At 43.9% G+C, this 12232-nt stretch overlaps 1 protein-coding gene across 1 annotated transcript in view; it reads right to left on the reverse strand.

The window, feature by feature from the left end:
- Positions 1-12232, reverse strand: part of COL4A4 (collagen type IV alpha 4 chain) — a 126012-nt gene that overhangs the window by 38122 nt on the left and 75658 nt on the right. The window contains 10 exon segments of the mRNA XM_025463268.3: positions 487-550; positions 1594-1775; positions 2680-2787; positions 5319-5462; positions 6259-6429; positions 7489-7570; positions 7572-7651; positions 9930-10148; positions 10629-10736; positions 11738-11806. Of these exon segments, the coding sequence (XP_025319053.3) occupies positions 487-550; positions 1594-1775; positions 2680-2787; positions 5319-5462; positions 6259-6429; positions 7489-7570; positions 7572-7651; positions 9930-10148; positions 10629-10736; positions 11738-11806 (1227 nt within the window).

The following is a 12232-nucleotide window of genomic DNA, read 5'->3' on the forward strand; positions in this document are numbered from 1 at the left end:
GAGTTAGAGGGTATTGCTCAGTGAAATAAATTAGAGAAAGACAAATACCACATGATTTCACTCATATGTGGGATCTAAGAAACAAAACAAATGAGCAAAGAGGAAAAAGGGAGAGAGAGAGGCAAACCAAGAAACAGACTCTTAACTATAGAGAATAAACTGATGGTTACCAGAGAGGTGGGGGTGGGGGGGAGGATGGAGGTGATAGGATTAAGGAGCACACTTGTGATGAGTGAGCACCGGGTGATGTGTGGAAGTGGAGTCCCTATATCGTACACTCGAAGCTAATATTACACTGTATCCTAACTAACTGGAATTTAAATAAAAACTTTTTTAAAAACTTAAAAAATAAAGATAAAAAGAACCCCTTGGATGTACAGTTTGTTTGATGTATTTTACTTTTCATGCTAAATGTGCGTGCTCACAATGTTCCAAACACTCAGGACTGTGAACTTGGTGGATGGCTGCTGTGTTTCCAAAGCATACCTTTAGGTCCTCTCATTCCATCAATTCCTGAAAGTCCAGGAGACCCTGGAGAACCTGGCTCACCCTGACAGTTTAACAAAACAAAAGACTTTAGTTTGGTTTCAAATACAAATGACATATGCATAACATGACCCAGTTATAACTTCCCATAACCAATTTCCATACATTTGCAGTGGTAAAGAAAATTAGAAGTGCATTGCAGACATACTACTCCATGTGTCTAGCTTTTAAAAGCTGCTACAACTCCAGTATTAGAGGTGCCAAAAGGTTCCATCCAATTCTCTATTCTTGATTACAAAACAGTAATTGTATCCCATAATTTGAGTTTTAAGTTTCAGATGAGCAAATTAATACCAAATAAAATATTGTTAGAAGACTTTTTTTTTTTTACCAAAAATTTGAAAAATCTATTTGGTTCCAAAAGATGGGTAGCAAATTATATACATCTTTTAGAAGTTGTGATGTAGGCTTAAGACACATATTGTACCTCTTGGCTTCTCAAGGAGGTATTTTACTCATAGTTATGAAAACCAAAGGTATTTACAGCAAAATCTGTGATATCTGCAATCATACAGGAAGGCTTAGAAACCAGAATTTGGGGACACCTTGGTGGCTCAGTGGTTGAGCATCTGCCTTTGGCTCAGGGTGTGATCCCCGGGGTCCTGGATCGAATCCCACATTGGGCTCCCTGCGAGGAACCTGCCTATGTCTCTGCCTCTCTCTGTGTGTCTTTCATGAATAAATAAATAAATAAAATCTTAAAAAAAAAAAAAAAGAAACCAGAATTTGGGTTATTTTTCAGATGACTCTTCACTCTGATAAACCAGCAGTCATGAGGGAAGTTTCTGTGGAGCTGTCTAATCTAGGCTGGGAGGGGCAGGTGGTACGTGAAGTGAGTGACTCTCCCAACCACCAGTGGAAACAGGCATGACCACTTGCCAGAAATTATAGTTACATCATGGCTTTCCAGAAGGCTCCATTCTTCCCTTCCCTTCTAAAACCCAGTAAAAGGGCAATGATGTTTACAGATAGATTATAACTACTTATGGGCATCTGAAAGCAAAAAGGTTTTATCATTTTTTCCCTCCCCAACTGGCAGCCACTTACCTGGTCACCTGGAAATCCCGGAAAACCAATAATCCCTCTCAGCCCAGGTGAGCCTGGGGGGCCTGGGGGGCCAGGAAGCCCTGGCTGCCCGGTTCTCCCGGGCTCCCCTCTGTGAAATCCAGGTGCTCCGAATCTTCCAGGCTCTCCTCTCCTCCCCGGCATCCCTGGATTGCCTTTATCACCTAATGGGGTTGGAAGTGTTACAAACCTCTCCAAGGAAATCCTGGGCTGGGCAGTAGCGAGGCTGAGGGTTTGGGTCCTATATTTAGGAGATGAAGCCGAAGGTTTGAGGAATCCTAGTTCCTGCCCTAAGCCATATTGTGATGGTTTGGGGCCTCAGTGGGAAAGAAGCATCCAGGATGAGACTCAGGAAGGCATGAAGAGACTCTATGATAGATGAGCATGTGGGGTTGTTTGCTTTGTTACACACTCATTTTACAAATGAAGAACTTACCCAGGGCAGTTAAAAAACATTCGCTCCCCTAAACACTAATGAAAGAGAGAGCCAAGATAAGAGCCCTGGCCTCACACACACTAAAACTGAACTTCGGGGGATAGAGAATACATATGTGGTGATCAAAATCCTCGCCACACACCATTTCTGGGGAGCAGGAGCCCAGGCATCGGGGTGCTTGTTACAAAGGCAGAGTTGGGCCTACCCCAGACCAGTCGATCCAGAATCTGCATTTTTACAAGAGCCCTAGGGATTCATGTGCACATCAAAGATTGAGAAGCACTGCTCAAAATGACCTGGACAATCGTCACTGTGTTACTCGTTTTAATACCAGTCACCACAAATGGGGGTACTTTAAAGCTGGAACTGGTATTAGATATCTAATCTTAGGATTGATCCAGGTTTGGAAGATCCAAATCTATACATGCGTATGAACTTTAAATTCTGACATGGAAAAGCAAAAGAAAAATGCAGCATGAGGTTAATCTGTGTATATTTGTGTCTTAAAAAAAAAAAAAAAAGTGGCCTTCCCTAATCTTAGCATTATTAGGAAAGCTGCCTCATGCATGCTTGTTTGGATCATCTATAAAGGTCAACTCATTTGATATGGTTAAAAAAAAGTGAGCATTTACCTTCTTCTCCTGGGAATCCATCATCTCCTGGAGGTCCAGGTTCCCCGGTTTTCCCTTTTTGGGAAAAGACCGCCATCTCTCCTTCATCTCCTGGGGGTCCTCTCGCTCCTTCAGATATGAATTATGCAAGAGAAGGACAAACAGAAGCACCATACACGTGATTCTTCTGTGACCACACTTCATGTCCAGTTTCCAAATCCTCATTTTGCTCACTAAGCCTTATTTATGTTTACAGCTTGCACAGTATCAGCACAGTATCAGCACAGTATCAATGGATTTCCTAAAGGAAGGGCTGAGCCTTTTTTATGTTCCCTTCCCAACATGTCCAGCAAAAGGGTCTGGGGTACAGGGAGTGACTGGTGAATGCTTGCTAAATTCAGCCAAGTGGGTCTCAGGGTCTTGGGTGAAAAAAGGTAGGCTTGAAAAGTTCCAGATCTAAAATCATGGCTCTTCATCCAGTAAGATGTAAACTGCCCGTCTCACATGTCCCAGTTCCCTGTCTTTCCCTTCCTAGCTACCTTCTATTATTTTCCTTCTGTTACAAGAACACCTATTTCAACTTGCATCTCCACATCGAGAATTCTGGAAGGTAGGAAGACTAGACGATATTTCCATCTGATCTTCATAAACTGTCCCGACGTAGAAGTGTGCTCCAGTGGGCTCATACCAGTGTGGTGAGAGCCAATTATTAACAACCCAAGAATTTCGTAAGCCAGTTGTTAAAGGGCTGGCAGCTTTAAATCAGCCATGGTGGGAGTATTTACACCAGCGGAGCAAACACCAATCAGGGCATATTTTTAAAAAAGAAGTTTTTTTTTTTAAAGAGTTTATTTATTTATTCATGAGAGACACACACACACAGAGAGAGAGAGAGAGAGAGAGAGAAGAGGCTGAGACACAGGCAGAGGGAGAAGCAGGCTCCAGGCAGGGAGCCCGATGTGGGACTCGATCCCGGGTCTCCAGGATCAGGCCCTGGGCCAAAGGTAGGCGCTAAATGGCCGAGGCACCCAGGGATCCCCAAAAAAGAAGTTTTTATATAAATTCTGGTTAGTAAACAATACAGCATGGTATCAGTTTCTTAAATCTGTTTTATTTTTGGAAATCATAATAGCATAGCATACGTCACTTAATCTAAGCTAGCTAAGAGTTTAGACACTGATTCCTTGATTATACATAAAAAAATTGATAGGCTAGTAAAACAAAAAAAAAAATCACAGTAGAATCAATCAAGAAATAAAAGTAATTTAAATTATATTGCAGGCTATTTACCCAAAGGGCTTTAAGGACAAAAACACTTGTTTCTCAAACTGTCAAGCATTCATTCCTCACACTGGAAATGAGATGTTACCTTCATTCTCTGCAGCCTCCTGGCCAAGGGGTAAAAGTAAATACATAACAGGGATGAGCATAGAACATTTAAACCAGTGGTCCTGAAATTTTGATTTTTTAATAGTAATGAAAACTCTTTCTTTAAAAGCTTTATTATTTACTTTAGAAAGAAGTGAGAGAACAGGAGAGGGTAGAGAGAGAAGGAGAGAGAACCTCAGGCAGACCCTCTCCATCCCACCACCAGCTGCGCATAGAGCTGAACATGAGGCTCTATGTCACGACCTTGAGATCATGACCTGAGCCCAAATCACGCTTAACCGACTGAGCCACCCAGGTGCCCTGAAAACTCCTTCCTTACATGACGCTTAGGAGACACATAACTCATGGCTCAGATGATAATGAGCTTATTCTAGTTCAGGTGTCGGCAAATTAAAGCCTGAGAGTCAAATCCCACCTGTGGCCGGTTTATGTATAACCTGTAAGCTACGCTTTTTACACATTTCCGTTGTTAGGGGGAAAGCTCAAAACAAGCAAAATATTTTGTGACGTGTGAAAATTAAATGAAGTTCAAATTTTAGTGTCTGTAAAGAAAATCTGATTGGAATGTAAATCACATTAGTGTGTTTCCATGTTGTCTCTGGCTCCTTCCACACTCCAAATGCTGAGCTGAGTGGCTTCAACAGGGACCACAGGGCTTGCAATATGTACTATCTGGCACTTTCCAAAAAAAAAAAAAAAATTTTTTTAAAAAGGAAGAAAAGAAGGGAGAGAGAGGAAGAAAGAAAGAAAGAAAGAAAGAAAGAAAGAAAGAAAGAAAGAAAGAAAGAAAGAAAGAAAGAAAGAAAGAAAGAAAGAAAGAAAGAAAAAAAGAAAGGAAGGAAGGAAGGAAGGAAGGAAGGAAGGAAGGAAGGAAGGAAGGAAGGAAGGAAGGAAGGAAGGAAGGAAGAAAGAAAAAGAGAAGGAAAAGAAAAAAGAAGAGATTAGAGAAAAGAAAAGAAATTGAACCAGGGTTTAGGTGCTCAGAGCCCTGCCTTCACCCCCTTCCCAACCAGTGAGAAAGTTCTTTCAAACCCAATAGCTTATTTTTTTCTATTAATAGAGCAATTCATTTATCAGTTATATGCAATCAGATTGAGAGGTAAGGAAAATGAATTTGGTTTAAAATTCTAAAGCAGACACCAGCAATCCAAAAGGAAGAGGAATCCAAACTGTAGGACAGTCCCATTTATTTTTCAAAGACCACGTTTATACGTTCTGATCAAATAGCACAACCACCTATATGGCCTCATCGCACCATCAGCTGCATTTACCTTTGGCACCTTTCACCCCTTGGTCTCCGAAGAAGCCAGGCCGACCATCCTCTCCTGGTTCCCCCTTGCTGCCAGGGCGTCCCTCTGGGCCAGGCTTTCCTCTCTCCCCTGGAAAACCGGGGAAGCCAGGCAGCCCCTGGGGTCCTGATGAAATGAGAACATGAACTTTTAGAAAAACATTTCATTTTATTTTTTGAAGATTTTATTTATTTATTTATGACAGAGAGAGAGAGAGAGAGAGAGAGAGAGGCGGAGACACAGGCAGAGGGAGAAGAAACAGATTCCCTGCAGGAAGTCTGATGTGGGACTCAATCCCAGGACCCCAAGATCACACCCTGAGCTAAAGGCAGGTGCTCAACCACTGAGCCACCCAGGTGTCCCTAGAAAGACATTTTAAAAGCCAGCATACTTCCTAACTCTGGGTTCCTTGTCATCGGCTGGGGCTGTACCCTCCCATGGACCTCAGCTTCTGCACTGAAGGTGGACAACCGCTGTCAGCCCCGCTGCATGCAATGGCTGTACTCGCCTACTCAGGTTTCCACCCCCTAGGGCTGACGTGGAAGCCTTTATGTTTCTGAGTCCTGATCTCCTAATGCTTCAAGAGATCAGAAGCCAGGGACGTGGGGCTCATCCAAAGTGGAAGTACACTAGCCCTGACCCAAGACTTCACCGGCTCTACCCAGTGTGTTGAGCAGAAGTGTTCATGGGTTCTGTGGACTCAACACCCCACCACCTTTTCCCATTTACCTACACCAAAAACATTCTGCCCTGGAAATGACAATATAGAGGATAAGAAGAAAGGAGAGGTCACTAAGGGATGGACAGTATCAGGCTGATATAACAGTAAATTCAATAGTAGGAGCATATGCAATAGCCTTCACTTGGCAGTGGATTTCAAGCTTACCAAATAGGGGTGAAATAATAGAAAAGCACTACCCACCCTTCGGGCCTGGAAGACCAGGCAGCCCATCATCCCCTAAGGGGCCTGGGACTCCTGGGAATCCTAGGGGTCCCTCTGCCCCTGGCCGTCCAGGGACTCCAGGGAGGCCTTTCATTCCAGCTGGACCCGGAGGCCCCACATCCCCTCGCTGTCCTTTCCAACCTGGGGCACCTGCGACAAACCACAGTGACAACATACGATAAATGGCCTCACACGCGCGGACAGGTAGAAAAAGTTCACGATCGCTTAAATTGTGTATCTGTGCCCACGAAGCAACATCCATCAGCTAAAACCATAGTGGCAACTCTCCCTCAGGCTCAGAACCTATTTTTCTGGCTGCTATAAATGGAAAGGGAGATTACTTGAGTGAATATTTCCCGATGGAGAGATACACGAGTGCTATAAAGAGCATTTAAAAAATGGAAAATGGAGAAGGGTGAGGGGCAAAAACATCATTTTGTATTCACTCTTGAAACTAGTAGAAGAAAGCTTTCCAGGTGTTTCCTGAAGTTCTGGCCAAGCGAACTTGGTCAGGTTGTTCACCGGAGAGAACTGCAGAAATCACAGCCACATCATCTAGTTTTTATTGGTGCTAGAAATAAAGCTGTAGTGGCAGGGTCTGCCCCAGTCTCATTATGATCCATTCAGAGGGCACTTTCCTGCCATTTGGATAAATGCAATAGGATTTAAATAACAGGTGACAAACCAAATGGTGACATGGAGATCCTACGGCAATAGCCCTCTGGCACCCTGTGTGGAGATGTACCTCTTCCTGGGTCTCTCGAGCCTCTGTGTGTCTCGTGTCTTGCTGCGTGTGCCAAAAATACAAGTGTCCTGGCCACTCTGTACCTGACTTCTCAAGGTCACAACCTTGGCAGCTGATACAGCTCCTCCCCCAGCATAAAGCATAAAGAGCGAGCTGTCCTGCAGGTGGCTCTAAAGCAGCAGTTCCCCAGGCTGGGTGCCCCTCTCAGATACTGCTCCCCACTGCGTGGAATGCAACATCCATCGAGCCCATGTCTGTGCCCCATGAGGTGAGGGGGACAAGGGGAAATGACACAAAGCACCAGGAAGCTCATGCTACTTGTCATTCTGTGGAGTAAAGTCCTGTGTCTCTGCCCCAGGAGTCTCAGTCCTGCTGGTGGGTAAGAGCAGCAGGCGAGCCTGCTCCTTCCTAAGTGGGGTCAGGTCCCAGACTCTTCCCAGGGCTTGATGTGTGCTGGCACTTACCTGGACTCCCCGGGGCCCCAGGGAGCCCCGGTTGCCCTGGTATCCCTGGAGCGCCTCTTTTGCAGGAATGGCCAGGTGGACCCTGGGATACCTTGAAACCCAGCACTTCCCTCTCTGCCTCTGGGACCTTTGAGACCTGGGGATCCAGGCTTGCCGGCTGGCCCTGAAATGACACAATGCACCTGTGACTCCCAGGGCCTGAAACACTAGAGTCAGCCTGCCACAAAGAGTGTATGCATTATCAGTACCAGCAACCGACGTTTGATCCTGGCTCAGGGCTCAAATGAGTAAAGTCTTCCTTTTTTCTTTAAAGATTTTTATTTATTTATTTATTTATTTGAGAGAGAGAGAGAGAGAGAGAGAGAGAGATTGAGCATAGGCAGGGGAAGGGGCAGAGGAAGAGGGAGAAGCAGGATCCCAGCTGAGCAGGAAGCCCAATGTGGGGGCTCGATCCCAGGACCCTGGGTTCATGACCTGAGCCAAAGGCAGCCACTTAACTGACTGAGCGATCCAAGAGCCCCTCTCAAAGGATTTTCTTAATCCAGATGGCAGTAAGCTCCAAATGAATGGGAAAACCATGCATTAGTAATAGAGTTATTTGATAAAGTTACACAGACAATAAAGAAGTTGCTTAGGCAAATGTAAAAACCAGGCAGTTCTTCTTGATTTTAATTAACCTCTGACATCGTGGTAGATGGGCTTTACACCAAATCTCCACAATGCTTACACATCCAGTTTGCACTGAATGGATGTGCTTTTGGTAAGCTGCTTCATCACTTGAACTCTTAAATTTCTATTTATTGGAAAAGCAGTGTCATAATTTTCAGGAAAAGAAAAAATCAATCCCCCACCTCCCCATACCCTAAACTAAAAATCTATTTTACTGTTCCACGTTTTCATTGTACTTCTGCTCATACGTTTACATTTTTAAAGTAGTAACCACAGCACACCATCGTTGGATTATTTCACATTGCACGTTAATCTGCAAAGGTTTTCAATTTTGTTGTAATCTTTATAAAGGTGATTTTAGTTGCTAATCGCTGAATGGCACTCCTTGGAGTGTGTGTGTGTGTGTGTGTGTGTGTGTGTGTGTGACTTTATTCCATTTTGTTCCTCTCTTATGGATGATACAGGATTATTTCATATTAATCCTCCTGTTCTACTGAACACTTCCCTTACATACATTGTCACAAGGGAGACAGTAGGATTCCTAAATCAAAATTATTTTCATTGACTCACATAATGTATTATCTCGCTTCTTTCCAACCAACTGGGATTTTGTACAGAGTAAGCTCACTCCCTGTGACACAGAACAGTGGCTTAGCCCCCTGCCCTCCGTTTGCCCTGTAGTATGATACTATTGTGGCTACCTAATACATACTGGCTCATCCCCTGTTAGAAAAGAACCAGAACAGTGTTTGTAAAAGTCTGGTCTGGGATCCACTCTTGGTCACCATCACCCGAGGGGCTGACGTTCAGACTGGACTGCTAGGAGCCACCCAGTTCTGATGTAATGAATCAAAATTCCTAAGACCAAGGCCCAGAGGATGATGATGATTTTTTTTTTTTAGAGATTTTATTTATTCACGACACACACACACACACACACACACACACACATACACACATACACACACAGAGAGAGAGAGAGAGAGAGAGAGAGAGAGGCAGAGACATAGGCAGAGAGAGAGAAGCAGGCTCCTCCCAGGGAGCCCAATGCAGAACCCGATTCCAGGACCCCAGGATCATGACCTGAGCTGGAGGCAGGCGAGCCACCCAGGTGCACCGAGGATGATGATTTTAAGGACCCTGACCCAAGATTATTTTTAAGTACATGAAAGACTTCTGCTGCAGATCCTGAAGAATCCTAGTGATTCTGGAAACAAATGGAAGCCTGGGCCAGGATGATCTCCCCATCTTTCTCGCCCGCTACCCCTGCTGGAATGAAAATCCCTCCATCCTATCACCTGTCCAAGTAACACAGCTTGTGTGCTAGGGCCCAGCCCTGATGATGTTCACATCATCGCACACTGCTCTACGCCCCCCACCCCATCCCAGAACTGCCCTGCTCTTACAGACTGTCCTCCCTCAATGTGGCATTGCCAGTGGGCAGGTGACCCCGGTCCCGGGTCCTGGGGCATTTAGAGCACAAACATGCCATCCTGAGTCTAAAGCAGGCGGATACCCAGTAGCTGCTGAACCAAACTGAATTGACTGAGCCATGGATTTGAAAGCAATCGGTAAAATGCAAAGGCAACGCTGAGGATGCAGGTTACTTGAAATGTGACCAGTGCTCACTTATGAGGGAAGAAGATGTTTAGAGGGCAGATTCTGCATTCTACATTTCTAAGGCTAGATAGTCTAAATACTCTTCAATATTTAGCTGTGTTCCAGGGCTGAGCCAGCTTTGGGGACCACAGGGACAGCGCAGCCCCTCATACCTGCAAACCCTGGACGTCCTGAATCACCTCTGTGTCCTTTGGACCCTGGCACTCCGGAAGGACCTCTCTTTCCTGGGGGGCCTGGGAGGCCATAGGCAATGTCTCCCATCATTCCTTTCTGACCATTTGCTCCACGAGAACCAGGAAAGCCTGGCGGCCCAAGAAGGGAGGACCCCTTTTCACCTTCAAAACCCGGATCTCCCATGTCACCACGAAAACCTGTTGAAACAAATTGATTAAACTGTTAAATGTACACATAGAGAACCAATACAAATGTAAGACTACTACTTTGATAAAAGCACCTTTTTTAAAAATACAGGGGTATTAACTAAAATTAAGAATAACCTAATAGGCAACGTTGCTTTGCCACCTTGTGTAGGAAAATACATTGTGATTTTGTATTTCCTAGAAGCCAGTGTTTCCCTAATTGCTTTCATCCACTGGTAGTCTGTCTGGACTGAACAGTTTCTACCAAACAATAGGCCAATAATAGCCTGTAACTCATGCTTCAGGTGGAAGGAGCCCCGAGAACTTACAAAATTATCAGAACCTAAAAGTTATCAAAACATAGGTAAGAGCTTAATGTTTCAGGAAAAGACACCTCACTCCATTACATAGGGATCCCTGGACCACCTGCTTACTAAGGTCATCGAGTTTTGGAGTTATATACACATTCTCAAATGAAGAACACTGATTTACCGGGTGGACCGGGTATCTCTGACATTCCTGGTTTGCCACGCTGACCTTTTGGCCCATCCAAGCACCTCAACCCTGGAGCGCCTTGAGGACCTGGAAATCCCTTTGGTCCTAAACAATGACAACAAAACACAGACTCCATAAAACACAAATCAAATGAGAACAAAATAAGGTGGATCAAAAAGAATCTGTGCTGTCTTTTTCAGAGTATTTCTACTTTATGTAACTGTTGCCTCGCCTGGTTTACATAATCAATCTGTGAATCATGTGCTCCACACAATCATGTGTTTCAAAGACAGCAATTGTGTTAATGTACTTTCTCAGAAGCCATTCTGTAAAGGATTCTCCCTAAAAGCCTTTGAGACGTGTACCACCACTCGGATGAATCTTTTGGTGCCTTCCCATGCTCTGTCTCAACACAAATATTTGAACACAGCCCCTCCTTGTAGAAGGGGGGGAAGGCATGCAGCTTGTGGCCTGCTGAGAAAGCCCCGGGTTAAAGACCAAAATCTATTTCCCTACACCTTACTGTATTTGCCCTCAAATGAAGTATAGGCAAGAAGCACCTGCAAAAGGAATCAAGATTTCTTTCTTTCTTTCTTTCTTTTTTTTTTTTTTTTAACTTTCTGTGATTTTCTACTGGAAGTTCTCTGAGTTAAAATAGCTTTAAAGGAGGTACAACTGCCAACGTAAAGTCTGAGTGTTCATGTCCCTTGAGGCTCAGAAAGCAGAATAGAGTAAAACTTACAATCAGTACAGCAAATTATCATTTTTCACTCTTGGGACATGGGAAAAGAAAGAAGGTACAGTTTTAAAATTCTCAAAAGGTAGATATTCCTACTGATGTGTAATCAAATCAAGGCAAATTTTGTTGCACAGAGATATATAGAAACAAAAACCCAAAAAACTTCTCCACCTAGGGTATGCCCAAACCAGTAAACTTGAGCCCCAATGTGACTTACCACAAATGTTGTTTTCCCACAGTCCCTCAAAACCTGATGATAATTTTAGAAGTATCCTCACTAGCTGCCAGATTAACTATTGGTTCATCATCTTACCAGTTTTATTTACTCTGGGGAATATATAAAACAGCAATTTCCCATTGATCCTACCTGGAGGTCCATCAAAACCTGGGGGCCCCGGCCTCCCAGGGTAGGTGACGTTACAAGAAATTGTATCACCTGGAATGAAAAAACAACAAAACTGGCATTCATTCAACCAGTAGCCTCACATAATATGAATTTCAATGAAAACTCAATAAAGATGTTTTCTTCATAGAGTATATGTGGAATTTTAGGGGAAAAGAAGAATCCCAAGTACTGTGAGACGATTTGAACTGCCTTTATTATGATTTTCTAAAAAAAATATGTCCTGAAAGCTGAGCTTCAACTGTCAGACTGCTATAGACACAAGGGGAATAAGAAGAATTCCAAGAAGTATTAGTTTTAATAACCTAAAAAAAATAACGTATTGACAGGCCCAATGATATTCAATACAATGGAGTCAGAAGACCTGGTTAAGTCATGAAGGAGGAGCGATATTGAACAGTTAGCTCAGAGGACTGGACACCTGGAGTGTCCAACTGTTCAGTCCAGTGTGGGAGGCTG

This window comes from Canis lupus, chromosome 25 (assembly GCF_003254725.2).
Source record: "Canis lupus dingo isolate Sandy chromosome 25, ASM325472v2, whole genome shotgun sequence".
Taxonomy (NCBI): domain Eukaryota; kingdom Metazoa; phylum Chordata; class Mammalia; order Carnivora; family Canidae; genus Canis; species Canis lupus.